Consider the following 24457-nt stretch of genomic DNA (forward strand, 5'->3'; position numbering starts at 1 on the left):
GTAGGTGTCTTGGCTGAAAGCTGCAGCTCTGCAGAGTGTGGACCCGCCCATCTACACCTGGACCTCATCATGCCATCAGCTGAGGACCAGTGACAGAGGATCCACACCTGCTTAAAAGAGCTGACTTCCCATCAAACAGCGGCAGGAACAACTGGCTTTGTGGTTCGGATTTTCGACTTGCTGGAAGACGCTTCACGCTCGCAGGAACTCGTGCGTGAGGCTGGTGTGTGGTCGGTGGTGGGACTGAGGCTATCGGCCGACGGCCTGTATAGGTCCGGTATCGGTAGTCTTGTGTTTCCATTACTCGGGCTACAATGGCGACTTTTGGGTCGGGTGGTGACGGTTTTAATAGCATGGATTGTAGTGACGGTGAGAGTAGCAGGAAGGAGGGAGGTGGGGGAGAACGATGGGAAAAGGTAGTAGGGAAACGGAGTGCTCAGAAACGGAAAAAGAAAGGCGGTGGCAGTAGTGAAACTAGTGATGGAAGAGAGGAGGTAAACAAAACAGATGAAAAGTGGTTGACGGTTGTGGTGAGGTTTGAGGGAGGTGAAGGTGTGAAGAAAATGGATCCTATAAAACTGACGAAAGTGATTAGAAAGCTGGTGGGTGAGGTGAAGTATGTAAGAGTGTTGGGAGATGGGAATTTATTGATGGGTTGTAATTCGGAGGGGCAAGTGGAGAGAGCGAGAAAGTTAACAGCTGTGGGTGAAGTTCCAGTAGTGAGAGTGGTGAGAGTGGGGGAAAGGAGGCAGGTCGGTAAAAAGGGAGTGATTAGTGGAGTCCCTGTAAGTGTTAAGATGGAGGATCTGATTGAAAACTTAAAAGTGAGAAATAAAAATGTTATAGGAGGGCGGAGGATCACTAGAGGGGCTGAGAAGAAGGAAACAGAAGCTGTTATCATTGACTTTGAAGGGGTAGAAATACCAACTGTGGTATTCTTTGGTTTTGTTAGATATAATGTGAGGGAATATGTGCAGATGCCCCTTCGATGCTTTAAATGTCAAGGTTTTGGTCATGTTGCAAATGTATGTACTGGAAAGAAGAGATGTGTGAGGTGTGGGCAGGAGCATGAATATGGTAAGTGTGAGTCAGGGTTCAGACCAAAGTGCTGTAACTGTGGTGGAGAACACAGTGCAGCGTTTTGGGGGTGTGAAGCGGTGAGGAGAGAGGTGGATATACAAAAATTTAAAAATAAAGAGCGTTTGTCATATGCAGAGGCTGCAAAGAGGATAGACTGGGATAAAGGAAAGGGGGATGAAGAAATAAGGCAGCAAGAAAGAAAAATTACAGAACAGGCTGTAGAAAACAAGATATGGGCAGAAAAGAGAAAAATTGTGACATTCATAGCAGGGGTAATTAATGCCACAGCTGAGGTGAAATCTAAAACTGGGAGGATCCAAATTATAGTAAAGGCAGCATGTCATCACCTGGGCCTGAAGGATTTAAAATGGGAAGATGTGAGGGATGACCTTAGTTTGCAAATGAGTCCAGAGGCACAAGGTATGGGTTAAAAAGGCTGATGTTAATACTCCAGTGGAATGCGAGGAGTTTAATTGCCAATGGACTTGAATTTAAGAAATATATTGTTGATGGCGGAGGTGCAGTAGATGTCATATGTATTCAAGAATCGTGGTTAAAACCTCAGTTGGAGTTTGTAGTTCAAGGGTATGTTGCCATTAGGAATGATAGGAGGGACGGTGCAGGTGGTGGGTGCATTACACTGATTAGACAGGGGATGCAGTACAGAGAAATAGCACTAGGAGTGGATATGGAATATGTAGTAGTAGAGGTGTGGATGGGGAACAAGAACGTGGTAATTGTGAATTTTTATAACCCTTGTAAAAAGTTAGCAATGACAGAGATGGCAGGCATAAAAGGGATGGACAGAGAGCATGTGGTTGTGTGTGGAGACTTTAACGCACATAATGAATTATGGGGGAGCAGCCAGACTGATTGTAATGGGAAAGTGGTGGAGGAGTTATTGGATGAAAAGAACATGGTTTGTTTAAATAATGGGAGCACGACAAGGGTGGATGTGAACACGGGTAAAGAGTCAGCGTTGGACCTAACACTGGTTTCAAACAGTATGGCTGCAAGGAGTGAATGGAGAGTAGATAGGAGGAGTACTATTGGAAGTGATCATTATCCAATATACTGTAAAGTTGAGGGTAATGTGACGATACCGACTGAGGGTAGAGGAGGGAAGTGGGTGTTTAGGAAAGCCAGATGGGAGGTCTTTAGGGAAATTACTGATGTCCGACTGAAAGCAATTGAGGAATGTGGTGAATTGGAACAATTTGACAAAAGTGTGAGAGAGGGAATCAGGGAGGCTGCTATTCTGGCAATTCCTAGGAGTAAAGGGACAGGGAAAAAGAAAGCAGTACCATGGTGGAATGATGACTGTGGTGCAGCAATTAGAGAAAGAAACAGAGCTTTTAGAAAACTGAAACGTAATCACTCCTATCAGCAACTGATAATGTATAAAAAGGCTCAGGCAGATGTAAGGAGGACAATACGGGGGGCAAAAAGGAAGTGCTGGCGGGATTTTTGCAATTCTATAGGGGATACAACTCAGGTAGGAGAGATATGGAGGATGATTAGGAAAATGGGGGGAGGGGGTGGAGACTGGGGGTTCCCAGTGTTGGTGACTGAGGGAGAAACGGCTGTGACGGACAAAGAGAAGGCAGAAATGTTGGTGAAAGGTTTTGTTAATATACATTCGTCTCAGAATTTATCATTGGAGGGAAGACGAGCAAGAGAGCAGACAAAGGCGGACAATAAAGAAATGCTGACGGGAGGGGGGGAGGGTAATGATGTCATAAACGCACCATTTACGATGGGAGAGTTAATGAGAGCCTTGGCGAAGACAAATGACTCAGCACCAGGAAAGGATGAGATCTGTTATACAATGCTGAGACAGCTTAGTAAGGAGGGGTTAAAGAAATTGTTAGCATTGTATAACAAAGTGTGGTTGATGGGGAAGGTACCAGAAGGATGGAAGGAGGCCATAATACTCCCAATTAGGAAACCAGGAAAAGATCCGAGCAATCCTGGAAGTTATAGACCGATAGCTTTGACATCTACTGTGGGTAAAATCATGGAAAGAATGGTGAATGTTAGATTAACATGGTATTTGGAGAAACATAAGTGGATAGAAAAATGTCAGAGTGGTTTTAGGAAAGGGAGGGGAACTTTGGATCCGGTTCTGTGTTTGGAGAATGAGATCAGCAAGGCTCAAGTTAACAAGGAGATGGTGGCAGCAGTATTTATGGATATAGAGAAGGCTTATGATATGATGTGGAAGGATGGATTAATGATAAAAATGAGAAGGATGGGTGTGAATGGTCGTATGTTTGATTGGATAAGAGATTTTTTGGAGGATAGGAAGATTCAGGTTAGGGTGGGTAAGATGATGTCTGGTCAGTTTAGGACTGAGAATGGTACTCCCCAAGGAAGTGTGATTAGTCCTACATTGTTTCTGATCATGATAAATGATATATTTGATAAGGTGCCTACAGAGCTGGGTAGGTCTTTGTTTGCTGACGACGGGGCATTATGGAAAAGGGGCAGAAACAAGAAGCACTTGGTCAGAAAGATGCAACAGGGGCTAAAACAGGTGGAGGACTGGGGGATGAAATGGGGGTTTAGATTTTCTGTTGAAAAATCTAAAGTGCTGATTTTCACTGGGAAGAGGAAGAGGGAACAATGTGAGCTGACATTATATGATCAAGTATTAGAACAGGTCGATACGTTTAAATTCTTAGGGATGACATTTGATACAAAGCTGACATGGAAGGATCATATTGATAATATAGAGGAAAGATGTAAGAAAGTTTTGAATGTGATGAGGTGTCTGGTAGGTTTGGAATGGGGAGCAGATATAGGTTCAATGAGGTGTATATACAGAGCTTTAATACGGTCTCGAATAGACTATGGAAGTGTAGCTTACGGGACTAGACTGGGTGATACGAGCTAGACCAGGACCAGTACTGCTTTGTTGTGACTCTGCATCTGTGTTGCACAGCATAAGAGCGGGGGAGTCTAAACACAGACATGACTTGATGTTCAACATGTTGGCACTGTTTTCAACAGCAGTAAAGCAGCAGAGGGTTAGTTTTATGTGGACACCAGCACATGTAGGAATAATAGGAAATGAAAAAGCGGATAGATTGGCCAAACAGGGATTACACAAAGAACACGTAGATGACAACATAGAACTTTCGAAATCTGAGGGGAAGAGTGTGGTTTGGAGGAAAGTCTAAGAAATATGGCAGAAGTACTGGGACCAGGAGACAAAGGGGAGACACTTATATGGGATACAGGAGACGGTGGGAGGAGACAGAGTATGGGGCAAAGACAGACGAGAAGAAGTGGTGTTTACCAGGATGAGGATAGGGCACAGTAATTTAAATAAAACCATGAAATTAATGGGGAAACATGAAACTGGAGAGTGTGAAGACTGTCAGACTGTGGAATCAGTGGAGCATGTGTTGATGGAATGTAGAAAGTATGTATGGGAAAGAAAAATTATGGTTAAAGAGTTCAAGAGGAAGGGGATACAGATTAAGGATATGAGGGACATATTATCCAGGAAGGGTGATGACAGAAGGCCACTATGGAAATTTCTGAAAGAAACGGGGCTCTCTAGAAGAGTTTAATTGGAGACCTGAAGGTGGCAGCAATGCAACAATGTTGGATGCCGGCTGCCATTAAACCCCAGAGAGAGAGAGAGAGAGAGACAAACAGCGGCAGCTTTTGTAACACCCTTTCTGGTGGTCAGCTTGCCCATGGTGAAACTCACACTTTAAGTTCCAGTCCTCTTTTGTGGACTTTGGTGTGGAGCTTATGGTTGAGAGCCTGTGTCAAAAACTGGTGAAAGTTTGTGTGTGTAAGCATACTTTATAGACCTAGTGGGTCTCAGTCTCTGACTCTCATGTGGAGAGAATTTATGTTTCTGTTTTGTATAGATTTAACCCTTGTTTTCTTTTGTTGAAATTCTATTTATGTTAAAGTTTGCAGCTAACAGCAAATTAAAAGCTGCACACCACTACAGTGCTCCAGTCTGGGTTTCTTATTTTTTTATGTTACACCTTTTCTCCCTTCCCCTCGGTTGGGATCGTAACACAGACAATTACTCAAAGACAAAGATTCTTTACTTATTCTTACTATTGACCGGTTAATCAATCCAATCTCCTTAGATTTAATATCTCACATCAACCACTAACAGTTCATTCTGTTGCATTCCCCTTGGCTTGTAAAAACACACTTAAAAGTTTTGCCTTGATTGATGCTACACAGCTTCGGAAAGTGATTTCCCAACTTAAACCTGTTCTCTCGATCCCATCCCCACTTTCCTTTTTAAGTCGGTGTTCTTATCCTGTGAGGAGGAGCTCCTGAACATTGTAAATCGATCTCCTCAGACGGGGATCTTCCCTACGTCCTTAAAGACCACCATGGTGAGACCCACTCTGAAAAAGAGTGGTTTAGATGCTTTAAATCTAGACAACTACCGACCAGTGTCACACCTGCCATTTTTAAGCAAAATTTTAGAAAAACTAGTTTTTATTCTGTTAAATTATTTTATTAATAAAAATAATATTTTAGAAAAATTTCAGTTGGGTTTTAGAGCACATCACTTCACAATGATGGCCCTGGTCAAGGTTATAAAAGATCTCAGGTCCAACACTGACACTAAAAAAAACATTGGTTTTAGTATTGCTGGACCTGATTACAGCATTTGATACAGTAGACCACTCTATCAGACTGCATAATCTGATAGGAATCACTGGAACGGTACTCAGCTGGTTTGAATCCTACTTGATTTTATTGTCAGCATAAATGATTCGTCATCCGAGAGGCACACATTGACATGTGGTGTGCCAAAAGGCTCCGTTCTTGGTCCCACACTTTTTAACCACTATATGTTTCCCCTTGGAGATGTCATCAGGAGACATGGAATAAACTTTCACTGTTATGCTGATGACACCCAGCTATATGTGGCTGTGTCTCCTGATGACATGGGACCCATTGATGACCTTTTAAGTTGTATTTTAGATATTGAAGTGTGGATGGGAGAGAACTTTTTAAAGCTCAACCAAGACAAACAGAGATTTTAATTGTTGATCTTACCTTGGAAGCTCACACAAATCATGTTACAAAGACTGCATTTTATCATCTTAGAAATATTGCCTGAGTGAGTCTCTTTCTCTCCAGAGCCAGTGCTGAAATATTGATACATGCTTTTATAACATCTAGAATAGATTATTGTAATGCTCTTTAAGAAAAGCACTATCAATCGGCTGCAGCTAGTCCAAAACTTGGCTGCACCCTTTTTAACCAGGACCAGAAAGAAGGAGCACATTACTCCAATTCTGAAATCTTTGCACTGGCTCCCGGTCAGCTTCAGGATCGATTTTAAGGTTCTTTTATTGGTTTACAAGGCCTTACATGGTATTGGATCTTCATTTTTATCAGATTTATTTTAGTTTATGGCTCTCCCAGAACCCTCAGGTTCTCAGGTGCAGGTCTGCTGGTGGTCCCAAAAGTTAGAACTAAAACCCACAGTGAGGCCACATTTCAGCCTGCTTGAGGATGTGAGGGCTTCATCTACTGTGGAGGTTTTTAAGAAAAAAGCTTAAAACTAATCTTTTTAATATAGCTTTTACTTAGTTCTTACATGCCCACATGTTTTTATTTCATATTTTACTTGCGGGATGGGCATGTTCCTGGATCTTTAATGTGTTTTTATTTATTTCTACTTTTTATTTGTTTTTATTTTATTTTGATTACTTTTTCTACTTTTTGCCTTACTGTTATTTATGTTACTGTAGAAAGCACGTTGAGATGCTTGAAAGCAGGAAAAGTGTTATATAAATAAAGTTGAATTTGAATTGAATCTGATCCGGATGCCTCCTGGACGCCTCCCTGGAGAAGTGTTTCGGGCATGTCCCACTGAGCGGAGGCCCCGGGGAAGACCCAGGACACGCTGATAGTCTCTCCAGCGTGTCCTGGGAACGCCTCGGGGTCCCCCAGAGGAGCTGGAGGAAGTGGCTGGGGAGAGGGAAGTCTGGGCATCTCTGCTTAGACTGCTGGCCCCATGATCCGGTCCCGGATAAAGCGGAAGAAGATGGATAGAAGGATGGATGAATTTGAATTAAAAAAAAAAAAAGATTTTTAAAAAAGCAGTTTGTTTGTTGGTGCAAGAGTTAATACTCCCAAAGCTATTTTGAGACGTTTTATCTATGGTTTTATGTATCGTCTTAACACACCAAGTAACAAAACCATTTTAACCCTCACCAATGTAAAATACAGCACTTTTTAATGCCAATCCCCTATTTGGAAGTTTGGGTGTGGTAGCCCCTTTTTTTTAAAGTTTAGAATATTTGGTAACTTGATGTCATTGTTTTAACTGTCTTTTATACTTGTATCATCATTAGTGTTTCTTTTTATTTATTTTTTCATTTTTATTATATATTTTTCAAATATGTTATCTGTTGTATCTTTGTGGCAAATGGACCTTGAATTTGTAATAAAGAATCTATTTTATCGTAAATTCACAACTATAAAATTTAAAAGTTGTTTTCCCTTGTAAAATGGACTTAATACTAATATTTAACAATATGTGTATTTTAAAACATGCTGTTTGAAAGGCTAAATTACAATATATTTCTGTTTCCCCCTACGACCACCAGAGAGAGCCATCTCCTTAATGTTTACTTATTTGGTTATAAATGAATGACACAGAACTACATCTCCCATCAGCCACCTCACATTGTTGCCCGACCCCACCATATTTAATCAGGCACCGGGCTTTCGACTGCCTCTTTTAGGCTGGGTATTACGTTCCAATTAAGCGTTTTATTATTATTATTTATTTAATTCATTTTATTATATGACAGGTTGGACTAGATGTTAAATTAAAAAAAAATAAAATAAAACATTTAAAGAACCAGATACATTCTATCCATCGATATATTTTTATAAAGTTTTTAAAGTAGTCAAATTATATAATAAGAAAGTAAAACTAGCGTGTTTTTGCGTTTGTGAATTTATTTTTAATGTGTTTTTAGTTTGTGTTGATAAAGTTTTAAGGTTCAAGCTCCTCCTACTTGAGCGTCATCTGCGTCGTCGCACCTCAAAACTCAGTTTCACTTCCTCGTAACGGTGAGTTGATTTTTGTCTACAAATGTAAGGATTTTAATCCAACTTCATAACGAGTGACAGAACCGGGACCTCGGTTCTCATCGGTCGGAACCATGTTTAAGAAAACAGAACCCCACGACGCATGCGCAGCTTCTGTTCAAACCATTGGGACAAGTACGTATGATTTCTGATTAATTGACTAACCTCGTACTGGATCTCTGCGCATGCAGGCCCCGCCTCTATCTTTTAGGCATGATTCTTCAGTTTAATCAAACCTGATTTTTTCAGAGTTCCAGACTGACTCGTTGATGCAGATTCTGTCAAGAGAAGACTTACAAAGGCTGTTTCCTGGAGCAGAACATCTAAAGCTGAGAAAGACCATCTATGAAATCCTTCATGATCAGGTTAGTAAAGTGTAATTTCTTCCATGGATTTACAAACATATGTGATTATTTTTTTCTGTCTGACACAGAAGCAAACTCAGGAGTTCCTGAAATATCTTAAAAGTTGTATCCATCAAAACTCTCTCAACGGTTTGTCTAGAAGTCACTTTTTCTTTTTCTTTATCTGAGTTATTATCTGTGCAGATGTTCTAATAATGAATCTCTTCATCCAGATGCTGCTGTGACAGTATACCTTCAAAGGATAAACAACATAAAGGATCAGCTGGATCAGATGCAGACTGTCCTTGAAGCTCATAAAATGCAAAAGGACATCAACAAAAGCCAGGTTTCTCAAAAAGGTCATTTTTAAGTTTTTTTTATTAACATTGTCCTACTCATATATATATATATTTACAAGTTTTAAAAAATGTCTTACTGTTTATTTTCTCAGGTTCCTCATCAGACACCAAAGCGCTCATGAAAACCAATGGGATGCAAAGAGGTGCAAGTCTTTTATATAAAAATAAAAGTATGTCTCTTGATTTAAAAAAATAAATCCATTGTCTATAGGTTTATTCTTAAGTATTTATGACTTACAGTGTCTTCAAACAAAACTTCAGTGAAATAAAGTTATAATTTCATTTATTGGTTTATATTGTAGAAGAACAACGCAGATTTAGCTTTTTACCGTTCTTCAGCAGTTTATTTTCTTCAGTCGATGATCCCCCACCGAAAATCTCAGGTAACGTAAATGTCTACAGCATAATAATGTTTTACCTTTTTTCTTTTTGTGTGTGTCTTATATCTGTGTGAAATGTTGATTTTAAATTTGTCTGTGTAGCTTAATTTGTATGGTATTTATCACCTTTTGTTTCAGAACTTTCTAAAAATCAATATGTTCCTTTTTTCTTTACACAAATCATTTACAAAAGATTTCCTATTCCTTAAATTTTCTATTTATACATTTTCAACTAAAAATTAATTGGATGTAATCCAAACTGTCAAATTGGAATCAATATTTCATCTTAATTTTATATACAATCGTGTAATTCTGGCCGTTTTGTTATTTTTGACGTTGTGTGTCTGTGTGTGTTTTATAAGTTTTGTGTTAAAAAGTCTTTTTTTTTGGTTTTGAAATTGAAATGTTTTACTGGGTAAAACATTTCGTTATCTAGGTAAGAAAAGTGCATTTCACATAGTTTGATTTTAATCAATTACTTTGTTCTTTCTCAGTGGATTATATCAAATCAAAGAGTTTTTTCTGCTATAAATTTAACTTTAATTTCATTTTATTTAACTTTTGTCTCTTTACACTAATGTCTTTTCCAGAAACAGTGAAGTACAAGATGGTGGTCGGTGATAAAACCTTTGGAGCTCATCTTCAGCTTTTGGACCAAATTCAGACTTCAGGATTAAATCTGATTAAGGGAAAGGATGAAGAAAGCTGCATCACCATCGTTTTCTGTCCTCTTACATCTCGGATTGGAACAGACGCTGAAGCAGCCATGAGGACGGTTCCAGGTATGTCACTTTCTTCAAAAAAATCCCTCAAACCTTTTTAAGTTTAAACATCCCAATTTATTCCATATTGTTTTTTTAGTTAATTAACAAATCAGTGATTGTCATGACTGTCATCATTTCTTTCTACTGATTGGTAGAATGATTAAATATAATCTTTCTCATATTTTCCTGTTTGTTTTCTCCACAGCTGATGATCGCGTCATTCTGGTCCTCATGCATTACTCCCAGGAGCCCAAAAATGTTTCCTCCTTAAAAGTTTTACCTCATCACCCTAACATTGTCTCTGAGGTCCAGGTTTTCTACCATGACAGAAAGAACGGTTTATTGAGGTGTGAACAAAATGAAAAAGCTGTCATTGAGTTAAAGGAAGAACTAATAAAGTATAGCAGACCACAATGTTCTGGACCCAACTATGAAAACCAAAGCAACAGTTTTACTTTCCTTTAATCAAGTCTGATGTGTTGTTAGCTTATAGTGCAGTTAATTTTGGTAACAATGTTAAGTTGATTTATTTTTAATCCACAAACAGTTTTCATATCACAATCTTGTTAAAAACTGAATATAAAACAGAATTGTTTTGTTCTATATTTATAATTTGTTTATATATATATAATATATTTTCTTTAAGTGTTGTAGTTTAACTTTTTCAACATTGTATCTTACTGCTTGCTGCAGAAAATGTGTTAACTTAGTTTAAGAGGATCGTTAAAGAGGGAAAGAATAAAGGCCCTACGAACGTTTAAGTAGTGGTTTAAATGGTAAATGGCGTATACTTGTATAGCGCTTTCTACCCTCCTTCAAGGGCCCAAAGCGCTTCACAGTCACAGACCCATTCACCCATTCACACACACATTCACACAACCTTCCACCAGAGGCAATTCGGGGTTCAGTGTCTTGCCCAAGGACACTTCGACACATGGGCGGGCAAGGCGGAGTCGAACCCGCTCACTTCTGATCAGGAGTCGACCGCCCTACCACTGCACCACGGCCGCCCCCGTTTATTAGCGTTATGCTTATTACCAATAAAACTCAATATCCTTATTGGTCTAGATCCCATAAGTCAAGGCCCGGGGGCCAGATCTGGCCCTCCAGGTAATTCTATCCGGCCCTCTAGATCATTTTATTTTATTGTTATTAATGACCCGATGTTATCTTGCGCTTATTTCTAACTTTTAAAATTGTAACCAAATATATTTTTATGGAGAGTAAAATATTGAAAGTTATTTAAGGTTTAAGTTGATTTATTCTGGAATAATATTCCTGCCTTTTTATTATTCATAATTATGTTAAAAAGTTAAGGTTTTAAAGCTTTTTGGACTATTTTGGCATTTACTAAGATTTTTTCAGGCTATTTTGGAGTTTGGCTAATATTTTGGCTACATGCTAGCTGTTTTAGCTTATTTAGTTTTTTTTTTAGGCTGTTTTGGGGTTACGCTAACATTTACATGCTAGCGGATTATTTTGATTTTATTTTATTTTTCCAACCAAATTATGGCTAATTTAGGCTTTTGGGGTTTTTTTTAGGCTAAATTGACATTTAGCTAATATTTTTGCAGGCTATCAGCTTCAGCCACTTCAGCTATTAACACTAGCATCTTCAGCAACCAAATTCAGTTTACAGTATTCACACTAGCATTATCGCAGGTAATACTATATATCTTTTTTATAATTACGTTAAAAAGTTATGTTAAGTCTTATAAATGTAGTGTTAATATGTTCAATAAATGTTTATCCTTTTCAGCCTGCGACCTAATGTGTGTTTTGAATTTTGACCCCCCCTGTGCGATGGAGTTTGACACTCCTGGTCTAGATTGTTTGAAAGTTTGCTTCTGTAATTCCAACGACCAGATTTTGCTGCTCTCCACAGATGATGTATCGTCATGCTAGTGCAGATGTACCTCCAACAATGATCAAACTACCTCTTTTTGTTGTTTTCTCCTAAGTGTCTCATGGATTAGGTTGAGAAAGTTCAGCTGCTTTTAGGTGTAGATACTAATATTAAAAAAAACTTTACTGTTCCAGAAAGCCTGTGTTTTGCATTTCTTAATCTGTATTTGTTCATGACAGTTTTATTGATAAAGTGAGAAGACTTTGACTTCTCTTACATGAACAACACTTTCTTTTGTCAACAGTGAATTTAATTTATTTTTTAGTTCATTCTTAAACCCTTTTAATTATGATGTTTTTCTTTTAGGAACAGTTTGAATGAAGCACTGAACAGTTAGCACTTTAAATTTATTTGTACATTTGACGATGACTAATAAATCTATTCAATTTTTTTTATTTTCCCTGAACTTTTTTTTCAATTTTTTTTTTTTTTTTTCTTTTTTTTTTATCTTCCCTGGTGTCTGTGGCAGACATTAAATCCTGTCCATTGTTGTTCACCTTTGTCATGGGTGTGATCACACATCAGTGTAAGGGAGGGGTCATCTGGACCCCATAAGGAAGCACGAGGGTTATTCAGGAGTGTTTTTATGGGAAGTCGCTGCAAAACCGCAAGTGAGAACAGAAGCACTGACTGTATGAGTGTAAGGCAGAATTTCATGAACCTAGCAACAAGTGATATATATATGTATATATATATGTCACACCTATACATATACACACATTTGACTTGTATACAGCACAGGTAAAAGTTTGGAGACACTTTCTCATAGTGTGAGTTTCTTTATTTTAGTGACTATACATTTTAGATTCTCACTGAAGGCTGTGTAAAGGCTATTTGATCAAGAAAGAGAGTGATGGCGTGTTGCAGCAGATGACCTGGCCTCCAAAACCAGCTGGACCTGAACCCCATTGAGATGTTTTGGGGTGAGCTGGACTGCAGAGTGAAGGCAGAGCGGCCAGCAAGTACTAAACATGTCTGTGAACTCCTTCAAGATCGTTAAAAGTACCAGTTCAGATGACTACCCTTGAAGGACATCAAGAGAAGAGTCTAAAGCTTTAACAAGAGCAAAGACGTGTGTGTGTGAATGATGCTACAATCTTTAGGCTGTGAAACCATTTTTGTCTCGTAGGCTCCTCCTACTTGAAAGTAACCTGTGTCTTCACAACTCTGAAAATACTTTCACTTTCTCTTACCTGAAACGGTGAGTTAACTTTTTATTACTGTATGTCTGTAAATGTTTAATATAGTTGAGTTACATACTTTGATTTTATGCTTAGCTTAATTTGAGATCATAGTTCAACCTAAAATGTAGAGATTTCTTTCTTTTTTGTTTTTAATTATTTATAATTTTTCAAAAAGTCTCTCCTGTCTGTGTCTCCTTGCCCTTCATTTCTTAAGACAAAAAAGTCATCAAGATTTTAAGAGGCATTTAATCCCAACCTCAAAACAGATTAGAAACAGTGGAATCTCATTCAAAGGGTGAAACAATGTCGACTCAACTTCAGGAAATACATAATGACAACGCAAGTGCAACTGCTGCACTGAAAGGTAAGTGACTTATTAACTCGCCTGTAGACTCGAACTCTGACATGTTACATTGAAGTTTAGGCCCCGCCTCATATGAGACATGATGATTCTGTAGTTTAATCGAACCTGGTATTTTCAGAGCTAGATGTCCAAACAGACTCAGAGATGCAAACCCAGACTACAAAAGAGGAGCCTAAGCAGATAGGTGGACAAGACAATCGAAATGATCAGGTGGGTAAAACTTAACCCCTTCCATACATTTAAAAACACATCCTTACAGAGGTTTTTCTTTTTGTTTCACACAGAAGCAAACAAGTCAGCTCCAGGAAGAACGTGGAGAAGTTACCCAACCAGACTCTCTCAAGGGTTTGTACAAAGTCACTTGTTACTTTCACTTTTATCTTTATTGTTTTTTCAAATCTGAGCTCTCATCTCTGTGGAGCAGAGGTCAGCAGCATTTATGACAAGAAGGGCCAATTTAAAGTTTTATTCTAAACAACTTTTTCATCACCAATAATGCAAACTCTAATAGGAAGTAATACAAAAACATTTCCAATAGTATATCGGAAATGATAATGAATTCACGGACTGTTTGTCAAATAGCATTTTAAACATGTTCTGACAATAAGTAAAACACGTTTTTCTCCTAATAGTACTGTGCATGGAAAACCGGCCAAAGTTGATATAGTATTACAACTATGTTTGTAGTTGGGAAGAGCTACTTTTGTTGTATTTCATACCTACAGCAATAGGATTGGTGACATCATAAGAAAATACCATCAATATTTCTAAGAACTTAAAAAGTATTAAAAAAAAACTATATATGTATTTTTGTGTATTCATCTATTGCTACATGATGAGACGGGGCTTGAGTAACATCCTGTAAGTTAATTCTGTGATGATGTTAATATTTCATGTAAATTTTAATGTTTGTGCTGTTTCCCTAGTTTCCATGTTAAAATTGCAAGAACTTTTCCACATTTAATGGTGTCACTTTTCAAATTTCCCCCAGTAATAGGAGTGGCAATCAGCTTTACTTTTATTTTTAAAACTTGTTTACATTACATTTTGACATGTAGCAAAGGACCCGGTGCTGGCTTCTATCACTATACTCCTCCAGGGCCCGGTGCTGGCTTTTCTCACTATACTCCTCCAGGGCCCGGTGCTGGCTTTTCTCACTACACTCCTCCAGGGCCCGGTGCTGGCTTCTTCACTATACTCCTCCAGGGCCCGGTGCTGGCTTCTATCACTATACTCCTCGAGGGCCCGGTGCTGGCTTTTCTCACTACACTCCGCCAGGGCCCGGTGCTGGCTTCTATCACTATACTCCTCCAGGGCCCGGTGCTGGCTTCTATCGCTATACTCCTCCAGGGCCCTGTGCTGGCTTCTATCACTATACTCCTCCAGGGCCCGGTGCTGGCTTCTATCACTATACTCCTCCAGGGCCCGGTGCTGGCTTCTATCACTATACTCCTCCAGGGCCCGGTGCTGGCTTCTATCACTATACTCCTCCAGGGCCCGGTGCTGGCTTCTATCACTATACTCCTCCAGGGCCCGGTGCTGGCTTCTATCACTATACTCCTCCAGGGCCCGGTGCTGGCTTCTATCACTATACTCCTCCAGGGCCCGGTGCTGGCTTCTATCACTATACTCCTCCAGGGCCCGGTGCTGGCTTCTATCACTATACTCCTCCAGGGCCCGGTGCTGGCTTCTATCACTATACTCCTCCAGGGCCCGGTGCTGGCTTCTATCACTATACTCCTCCAGGGCCCGGTGCTGGCTTCTATCACTATACTCCTCCAGGGCCCGGTGCTGGCTTCTATCACTATACTCCTCCAGGGCCCGGTGCTGGCTTCTATCACTATACTCCTCCAGGGCCCGGTGCTGGCTTCTATCACTATACTCCTCCAGGGCCCTGTGCTGTTTTCTATCGCCATACTCCTCCAGGGCCCGGTGCTGGCTTCTATCACTATACTCCTCCACGGCCCGGTGCTGGCTGCTCTGGCCATGCTCCACAAACTGGCGTACGCTTATCTTGCCATGCTTCTCCTGGGCCCAGTGCTGGCTTTTCTCACTACACTCCGCCTGACATTTCTTATGAACAAGTTAACTCATCTGTAGACTCGAACCATGGCATGTCACATTGAAGTTTAGGCCCCGCCTCTATATATGAGACATGATTCTGTAGTTTAATCAAACCTGGTATTTTCAGACCCAGAAGTCCAAACAGACTCAGGGATTCAAACCAAAACTCCACAAGAGGAGCATCATGAACTGTTAGCTGGACCAGACGATCGAAATATTCAGGTGGGTAAAACTTAACCCCTTCCATGCATTTTCGAGCACATTCTTACAAAGGTTTTTCTTTTTGTTTCACACAGAAGCCAACAAGTCAACTCCAGGTAGAACATGGAGAAGTTACCCATCCAGACTCTTCCAGGGGTTTGTACAAAGTCACATGTTACTTTAACTTTTTTCTTTATTGTTTTTTTCAATTCTGAGCTTTCATCTGTGTAGATCAGGGGTCAGCAACGTTTATGACAAGAAGGGCCAATTTAACCCTTCCACTCTCTTTGGGGTCCAGATGGCTCAAACCACATATTGATGTGATTCCTTCCATGACAAATGTGGACAAAGATAGACAGGATTTTATGTCTGCCATGGACATTAATGAAACTCAAAAATCAATGATAAAAAATAGTTCAGCACACTGTCTTGTGGGGTCCAGATGACCCCACTTTTAATGTAAACAAGCCAAGGAGAGCGGAAGGTTTAAAGTTTTATCCTTAACAACTTTGCCATCACCAATATGCAAACTCTAATAGGAAGTAATACAAAAACATTTCCAATACTATATCGGAAATGATAATGAATTCACGGACAGTTTGTCAAATAGCATTTTAAACATGTTCTGGCAATAAGTAAAACATGTTTTTCTCCTAATAGTACTGCGCATGGAAAACCGGCCAAAGTTGAAATAGTATTACAACTATGTTTGTAGTTGGGAAGAGCTACTTTTGTTGTATTTCATACCTACAGCAATAGGATTGGTTACATCATAAAAAATACCATCAATATTTATAAGAACTTAAAAAGTATTAAAAAAACTATATATGTATTTTTGTGTATTCATCTTTTGCTACATGATGAGACGGGGCGTGAGTAACATCCTGTACGTTAATTCTGTGATGATGTTAATATTTCATGTACATTTTAATGTTTGTGCTGTTTCCCTAGTTTCCATGTTATAATTGCAAGAACTTTCCCACATTTAATGGTGTCACTTTTCAATTTTCCCCCAGTAATAGGAGTGGCAATCAGCTTTACTTTTATTTTTAAAACTTGTTTACATTACATTTTGACATGTAGCAAAGGACCCGGTGCTGGCTTCTATCACTATACTCCTCCAGGGCCCGGTGCTGGCTTCTATCACTATACTCCTCCAGGGCCCGGTGCTGGCTTCTATCACTATACTCCTCCAGGGCCCGGTGCTGGCTTCTATCACTATACTCCTCCAGGGCCCGGTGCTGGCTTCTATCACTATACTCCTCCAGGGCCCTGTGCTGTTTTCTATCGCCATACTCCTCCAGGGCCCGGTGCTGGCTTCTATCACTATACTCCTCCACGGCCCGGTGCTGGCTGCTCTTGCCATGCTCCACAAACTGGCGTACGCTTATCTTGCCATGCTTCTCCTGGGCCCAGTGCTGGCTTTTCTCACTACACTCCGCCTGACATTTCTTATGAACAAGTTAACTCATCTGTAGACTCGAACCATGGCATGTCACATTGAAGTTTAGGCCCCGCCTCTATATATGAGACATGATTCTGTAGTTTAATCAAACCTGGTATTTTCAGACCCAGAAGTCCAAACAGACTCAGGGATTCAAACCAAAACTCCACAAGAGGAGCATCATGAGCTGTTAGCTGGACCAGACAATCGAAATATTCAGGTGGGTAAAACTTAACCCCTTCCATGCATTTTCGAGCACATTCTTACAAAGGTTTTTCTTTTTGTTTCACACAGAAGCCAACAAGTCAACTCCAGGTAGAACATGGAGAAGTTACCCATCCAGACTCTTCCAGGGGTTTGTACAAAGTCACATGTTACTTTAACTTTTTTCTTTATTGTTTTTTTCAATTCTGAGCTTTCATCTGTGTAGATCAGGGGTCAGCAACGGTTATGACAAGAAGGGCCAATTTAACCCTTCCACTCTCTTTGGGGTCCAGATGGCTCAAACCACATATTGATGTGATTCCTTCCATGACAAATGGGGACAAAGATAGACAGGATTTTATGTCTGCCATGGAAATTAATGAAACTCAAAAATCAATGATAAAAAATAGTTCAGCACACTGTCTTGTGGGGTCCAGATGACCCCACTTTTAATGTAAACAAGCCAAGGAGAGCGGAAGGTTTAAAGTTTTATCCTTAACAACTTTGCCATCACCAATATGCAAACTCTAATAGGAAGTAATACAAAAACATTTCCAATACTATATCGGAAATGATAATGAATTCACGGACAGTTTGTCAAATAGCATTTTAAACATGTTCTGGCAATAAGTAAAACATGTTTTTCTCCTAATAGTACTGCGCATGGAAAACCGGCCAAAGTTGAAATAGTATTACAACTATGTTTGTAGTTGGGAAGAGCTACTTTTGTTGTATTTTATACCTACAGCAATAGGATTGGTTACATCATAAAAAAATACCATCAATATTTATAAGAACTTAAAAAGTATTAAAAAAAAAACTATATATGTATTTTTGTGTATTCATCTTTTGCTACATGATGAGACGGGGTTTGAGTAACATCCTGTAAGTTAATTCTGTGATGATGTTAATATTTCATGTAAATTTTAATGTTTGTGCTGTTTCCCTAGTTTCCATGTTATAATAGCAAGAATTTACCCACATTTAATGGTGTCACTTTTCACATTTTCCCCCAGTAAATGGAGTGGCAATCAGCTTTACTATTATTTTTAAAAATTGCTTATATTTCATTTTGACATGTAGCACAGGACCCGGTGCTAGCTTCTCTCACCACTCTCGACCAGGGCCCTGTGCCGGCTTCTATCACTATACTCCTCCAGGGCCCGGTGCTGGCTTATATCGCTATACTCCTCCTGGGCCCGGTGCTGGCTTCTATCGCTATACTCCTCCAGGGCCCGGTGCTGGCTTCTATCGCTATACTCCTCCAGGGCCCAGTGCTGGCTTCTATCGCTATACTCCTCCAGGGCCCAGTGGTGGCTGCTCTTGCCATGCTCCACAAACTGGTGTACGCTTATCTTGCCATGCTTCTCCTGGGCCCAGTGCTGGCTTTTCTCACCACACTCCTCCTGACATTTATTGTGGACAAGTTAACTCATCTGTAGACTCGAACCTTGACATTTCACATTGAAGTTTAGGCCCCGCCTATATATATGAGACATGATTCTGTAGTTTAATCAAACCTGGTATTTTCAGACCCAGTAGTCCAAACAGACTCAGGGATTCAAACCAAAACTCCACAAGAGTGCAAAGTCACATGTTACTTTAACTTTTTCTCTATTGTTTTTTCAAATCTGTGTAGGTCATTTTTATTTTTATTCTCTTGTACACACAGTGCATAAAAGCACGAAAAAGTCACTAGACATAAAAAAAGATTTAAGACTCAGCTCTGCTGAAAGGAAACAACGTATCAGGATACTCTGATTCCAGAAGCACCTTTAAACCATCGAAGCTCCCAGCCATACCAGACAGCAACAGGGTAATTTCTACAGGCATGAGGCTGCATTGTTAGATCACAGCCGCCTTAACAGCACTGTGCTGACAGCCACTGACTAAAGGAATGGGCCTTGGTATAAAAGATCCTATAAGCAAACATAACTTTATAAACGTCAGCTACTGTAACACCAAAAACATGACCAAACAAAACAGCTGTGCAGTCTTAAACATGTGCAGCAGCTCTCGGATCAGCTTTGCACGTTTCCCACTCATGCACACGGTTCTGTCCAACCACAGACACTCGCTCATTTTGACCAATATCTCATCTCACCAGAAACAGTTTCAAAAACACGGGAATTTATGCAACATTTTAAGTTTAACTAACATCATTTTGTTCTGCGGTGCGCATTAGTTTAAATTTTGACTGACCCAGAGGGTTCTTTGATTTGGAGGTGTGTGGAGTCAAGAAACCACGGAGTACAGTTCAAAGGGGAGTTCAAACATTTATTGAACCTAACAGGGGTATCTGGGTCCTCTGTCTGCACTGTTGGCGCCAGCAGCCTGTCTAAAACAGATGAAATAACCCAGGAGTTTGAGGCTGCTAAATTACCCACTGAAAAAACACAAAAAATACAACGTAAAAGGTCAGCACTGGTGATTCAAAATAACACCTCCTGGTTGGCTAAAGACAAGATAAATGGCAACAGAGGGGTGCTTAGCTTAAAGAGGAACGGGTCACAACCGCACCCCCAAGGTATTAACGTTGCTTCCCAATACTGTCCAGCTCCTGGCTCAGCCGCACTACTGGTTTCAGCACCGCCTCACCCCGAGCACCTCTACTCAGTGGACAGTTGTCCGAAGGGGAACCTCCACTGTCATCCTGGGGCTTGTATCTCCCACTGCGCTCCTCCAGGGCCCAGAGCTGGCTTCTCTCGCCATTCTCCTGCAGAGCTCGGTACTAAAGGTCCCGGGGCTAGCTTTTCCTGCCACGCCCCTCCAAGGCCTAGCACTGGATTCTCTTGCCACACACTTCAAGATCCTGGCACTCTCTTCCCTCGCCCTGCTCCTCCAGGGCCCTGTTCATAAAGACTGATGTGGAAAGTAATGCCACTGTGTATAAGGCATGTTTCTATAGTTTAATCAAACCTGCTGTTTTTGAAAACCAGATGTCCAGACAGACCCAAAGATCCAAACTCCACAGGAGGGGCATCATGAGCCGTCTGCTGGACAAGACGATCGAAATATTCAGGTGGGTAAAACTTAATCCCTTCCATGCATTTCATGTTTATGTTTATGTTTATTGCATATGCCAGCTCAAAAAAACATTCCAAAATGACAAACAAAAGAAAGGCATAAACTTTCACTGTTACTTTTAATTGGGGTCAGACAGAAGAAATTCATCTTTTAGTAATATCTGCTCCTACCAATCAATCACAAAATAACCATGACATGCAAGAAACAAGACAAGTTCATTCAATTGATTCTTACTGATAGTCACACCCCATTCCTAATCCGATGGAGGCCTACTTCCATTTCTTTTATTTAACATCCATCATTGTAGGGTATCTATTTAATGTTTTGTCCTTAAATATTTTTTTAAATTCAGTAGCAGTTATCCATCCATCTTCTTGGCCGCTTCTTCCCTTTCGGGGTCGCCGGGTGCTGGAGCCTATCCTGGCTACTGAAGGGCGAAGGCGGGGTACACCCTGGACAGGTCGCCAGTCTGTCTCAGGGCCTCAATCACACACATGCACTCTCACATGCACACCTAGGGCCAATTTAAAGTCACCAATGAACCTATGAAGCATGTTTTTGGACGGTGGGAGGAAGCCGGAGTCCCCGGTGAAAACCCACACATGCACGGGGAGAACATGCAAACTCCACACAGAAAGGTCCCAGCCGGGAGTCGAACCGGGGCCTTCTCGCTGTGAGGCGAGAGCGCTAACCACTGCGCCACCGTGCAGCCCTGTAGCAGTTATACATTGTTTAAATGTTCTATCTAATGAGTTACACAGTCTAATGCCTTGAACTGAAATAAGGGTCTGTCTCAGAGTTGTTCGTGCTAAAGAAACTTTAAAATGATCTCTCCTTTTGTTAGGAGCTGGTTTAAATAAAGACTGAATATTGCCTGGCAACATATTAAGTTTCGCTTTTAGCATGAATAACAACATTTTTAAATCAACCAAGTCAGGGAATTTTAGCAAATGAGATTCAGCAAACAAATGATTGGTATGTTCCTTGCTGCCTTTTTTATGGAGTATTCTTACTGCTCTTTTCTGTAACAGAAACAAAGGTTTGGTTTGAGTAGTATAAGCTTTTCCCCAGACTTCTGTACAGTAATTGAAATAAGGAAGAATAAAAGAGCAGTATAACAAGTGCAAGGAGTTACTATTAAACAAATCTTTTACTTTATATCAAATTCCAATGTTTTTGCTGATTTTGCTTTTCAAATAATTAACATGTGATTTCCATTTAACTTTATCATCTATCACAACTCCAAGAAATTTTATTTCACTAACTTTTTGGACAGTAATTTGGTCAATTTTGAGTGTTATATTTTTGTTATTTTGGCACTTGCTAAAAATCATAAATTTAGTTTTTTCCCAGTTTATTGATAATTTGTTGTCATAAAACCATTTTTTTTGTCTTATCCAATTGTACTTTTGTAATTTCTATTAATTGAGCTAGGTCTGTTCCAGAGTGGTAAATGGAAGTATCATCTGCAAACAATAAAATTTGATTTGTTTTTAAAATATCGCAGATGTCATTAAGGAACAAAATAAAAAGTAAAGGGCCTAGAACGGATCCTTGAGGGACCCCGTTAACAACTTTTTGTAAATCGGATTGCTTCTCATTAATTTGTACAAACTGCTGCCGATTTGTTAAATAACTTTCAAGCCAATGAAATGATAGGCCCCTAATCCCATAAGATTGTAATTTATACAAGAGCAAATTATGGTTGATTGTATCAAAAGCTTTCTGTAAATCAATGAACACCCCTATTGTATGTTGTCTATCATCTATTGCAGCTGTAATTCTGTCCATTAATTCAAGTGTTGGTGATCTATTTGGTCTAAATCCGTATTGTTTTTCACCAATATTTTTTTTTTTTTCGAGAAGAGAATTTAATTTTATAGCAAACCATTTTTCAAGATTTTTGAGAATTGACAGAGCAGTGATATAGGCCTGTAGTTATTAAACTGATGTTTATCACTGCTTTTGTAGATTGGGACTATTTTAGCCAATTTCATTTTGTCTGGAAAGACACCTGACTGTATTGATAAATTGCATATAAAAGTCAAAGGTTTGATAATACAGTCAATAGTTTTTTGAGCACATCCTTACAAAGGTTTTTCTTTTTGTCTCACACAGAAGCCAACAAGTCAGATCCAGGATGAACGTGGAGAAGTTACCAAACAAGACTCTCCCAGGGGTTTGTACAAAGTCACTTGTTACTTTCACTGAGTTTTCTGAGTTTCTCTTGTATTCACAATTTACACTGTCCTATTTTTAAATAAAGCTTCTTCTACAGAGGATGAAACAGTGTTGACTCTGCTTCAGGAAATAGAAAAACAAGAAAACATCAAAGAAGCAGCTTCTGTACTGAAAGGTAAGTTACATTTGGTACAAATTAACTCACCTGTGAACCTAAATTCTGACAGGTTACATGGATATTTAGCACAGCTTACATATATGCAGCAGTATTCTGTAGTTTAGTAAAATATTGTATTTTCAGAGCTTGGTATCCAGACTGACTCACAGATCAAGAGTTTGACTCCAGAAGACTTGAATGAGCTGTTTCCTGGATTAGATAAACTGAAGTTTAGAAAGATCATCTTTCAAATAATTCATCATAAGGTGAGTAAAGTTTAATCTCATCCATCTATTTACAAACATCCTGAAGGATTTTTTCTCTCTGACACAGAATTCGACAGATCAGCTCCTGGAAAAACCTGAGGGTGTTGCCCAACGTCAGTTTCTAATGGGTGTGTGTAAAAGTCATTTTTTGATTTTTTTTTTCCATTATTATTATTATTATTATTATTATTATTCCTCTGAATTATCGTCTTTGAAAATGTTCTAAAAATCTTTTTTTTTCATCTTTATCTTGACAGATGAGTGTCTTGAAAAGATAACGTACCTAAAGAAGCAGCTCGATGAGGCTTTAACTGAAGCTCAGGTCAATACGGCAGAGAACTTCAGGAAACGTCTGGATTTTAAAAAAGGTCGTGATGACATTTTATTTTAAAAAAGTATTAATCTATGCGGAGTTTATATGTTCTCCTGTTCTCTCTCTGTTTTCTCTTTTCATTTTCAGACCCACATTTCCAGACTGACTTGGTGTTCCAGACCTTGACTCGAGAAGACCTGCAGAAGCTTTTTCCTGGACGAAATAATTTTATGTTGAGAAAGACCATGTTTGAAATACTTCGTAATCTGGTGGGTAAAACGTGATCTCTTTCATACATTTAAAAACACATTTGTTTGATTTGTTTTTTTGTTTTTTTTGAAACACAAGCCAAATGATCTACTTCTGGGAGAAAGTGGAGATGTTACCCAACAAGACGCCGCTGAAGGTGTTTACAAAAGTCACTTGTTATTTCGCTATTTATTGTGTAGATGTTCTTACAAGAAAATGTCTTCATCTAATTGTTCTTGTTTTAGCAGACGACCATGTCAGGATAAAGAACATGAAGGATCAGCTGGATAGGATGACGGCTGTCCTTGAAAAAGGTCATCAGGATGTCTTCATATAAACGTGTTCATACTCGTATTCTAGAGTTTTGAATCAATTAATTGATTTTATTTTTTTCAGGTTATTCATCAGACTCTAGTGCTCCCACAACAACCATTGAGAAGCAAAACAAAATATGTGTCTTGAATTAAAATCACCAGGGGCCCGTTCCAAGAAGCAGGTTCAACAAATTTAGAGTTCGAACCTGAACTTAGAGTCACTGGACTCAAAATTCTCAAACTCAGGGTTTTCGGTTCCAGAACAGCTGAAAATGTTTGATTCAATCAACTTGAAGTTGTCAGAACCAGAATCAGGTGTGAGCGTCGCGACCATAAAAAGCCCTGATCAATGGAGCAAAGACAGCATGATTCACCATGGCAACGGGAACAAACAGCTGAGTTATGTACTTCCGGCGGCGGAAATTGATAAGTTCCTGCAAGCACATGCGACTATAGGAGAACATTTACTGCAAGAAAAGCAACACAGCTGCAGCGGTAGAACAGAAAGAGAAAATATCTGCAGTTATTTGAATCATTTCTAATAATGAATAAATA

At 39.5% G+C, this 24457-nt stretch overlaps 2 protein-coding genes across 7 annotated transcripts in view; both read left to right on the forward strand.

The window, feature by feature from the left end:
• Positions 1–7639: 7639 nt before the first annotated feature.
• LOC118598133 lies at positions 7640–10809 on the forward strand. Of its 2 annotated transcripts, none has more exons than XM_036210430.1 (8): positions 7640–8316; positions 8431–8546; positions 8615–8675; positions 8759–8884; positions 8977–9054; positions 9187–9267; positions 9855–10046; positions 10234–10809. In XM_036210430.1, the coding sequence occupies exons 1-8, from the start codon at positions 8256–8258 to the stop codon at positions 10491–10493; spliced, it is 975 nt and encodes a 324-aa protein (XP_036066323.1). In that variant the 5' UTR covers positions 7640–8255; the 3' UTR covers positions 10494–10809. The 2 variants fall into 2 exon arrangements, with proteins under 2 accessions (XP_036066323.1, XP_036066324.1); XM_036210431.1 differs by having other exon boundaries at positions 8977–9027.
• Positions 10810–12754: 1945 nt separating this feature from the next.
• Positions 12755–24457, forward strand: part of LOC112158140 — a 17260-nt gene continuing 5557 nt past the window's right edge. For 2 of the 5 annotated variants that reach the window (XM_036210420.1, XM_036210422.1), the window contains exons 1-17: positions 12755–13135; positions 13333–13482; positions 13601–13692; positions 13767–13827; positions 15674–15768; positions 15843–15903; positions 17317–17411; positions 17486–17546; positions 20335–20417; positions 22541–22601; positions 22689–22778; positions 22905–23026; positions 23094–23154; positions 23284–23394; positions 23487–23608; positions 23688–23745; positions 23834–23902. In XM_036210420.1, coding sequence (XP_036066313.1) covers positions 13422–13482; positions 13601–13692; positions 13767–13827; positions 15674–15768; positions 15843–15903; positions 17317–17411; positions 17486–17546; positions 20335–20417; positions 22541–22601; positions 22689–22778; positions 22905–23026; positions 23094–23154; positions 23284–23394; positions 23487–23608; positions 23688–23745; positions 23834–23902 — 1303 coding nt within the window. In that variant the 5' untranslated portion in view covers positions 12755–13135; positions 13333–13421. The other 3 variants (XM_036210423.1, XM_036210424.1, XM_036210421.1) reach the window with 3 other exon arrangements.

This window comes from Oryzias melastigma, linkage group LG24, assembly GCF_002922805.2.
Source record: "Oryzias melastigma strain HK-1 linkage group LG24, ASM292280v2, whole genome shotgun sequence".
Lineage (NCBI taxonomy): Eukaryota > Metazoa > Chordata > Actinopteri > Beloniformes > Adrianichthyidae > Oryzias > Oryzias melastigma.

Coding starts and splice junctions, on each gene's coding strand:
- LOC118598133 (XM_036210430.1), top strand. CDS start 8,256: ATGTTTAAGAAAACAGAACCCCACGACGCATGCGCAGCTTCTGTTCAA. Junction 8,317..8,430: donor TGTTCAAACCATTGGGACAA/GTACGTATGATT, acceptor TGATTTTTTCAG/AGTTCCAGACTGACTCGTTG. Junction 10,047..10,233: donor AGCCATGAGGACGGTTCCAG/GTATGTCACTTT, acceptor TTTTCTCCACAG/CTGATGATCGCGTCATTCTG.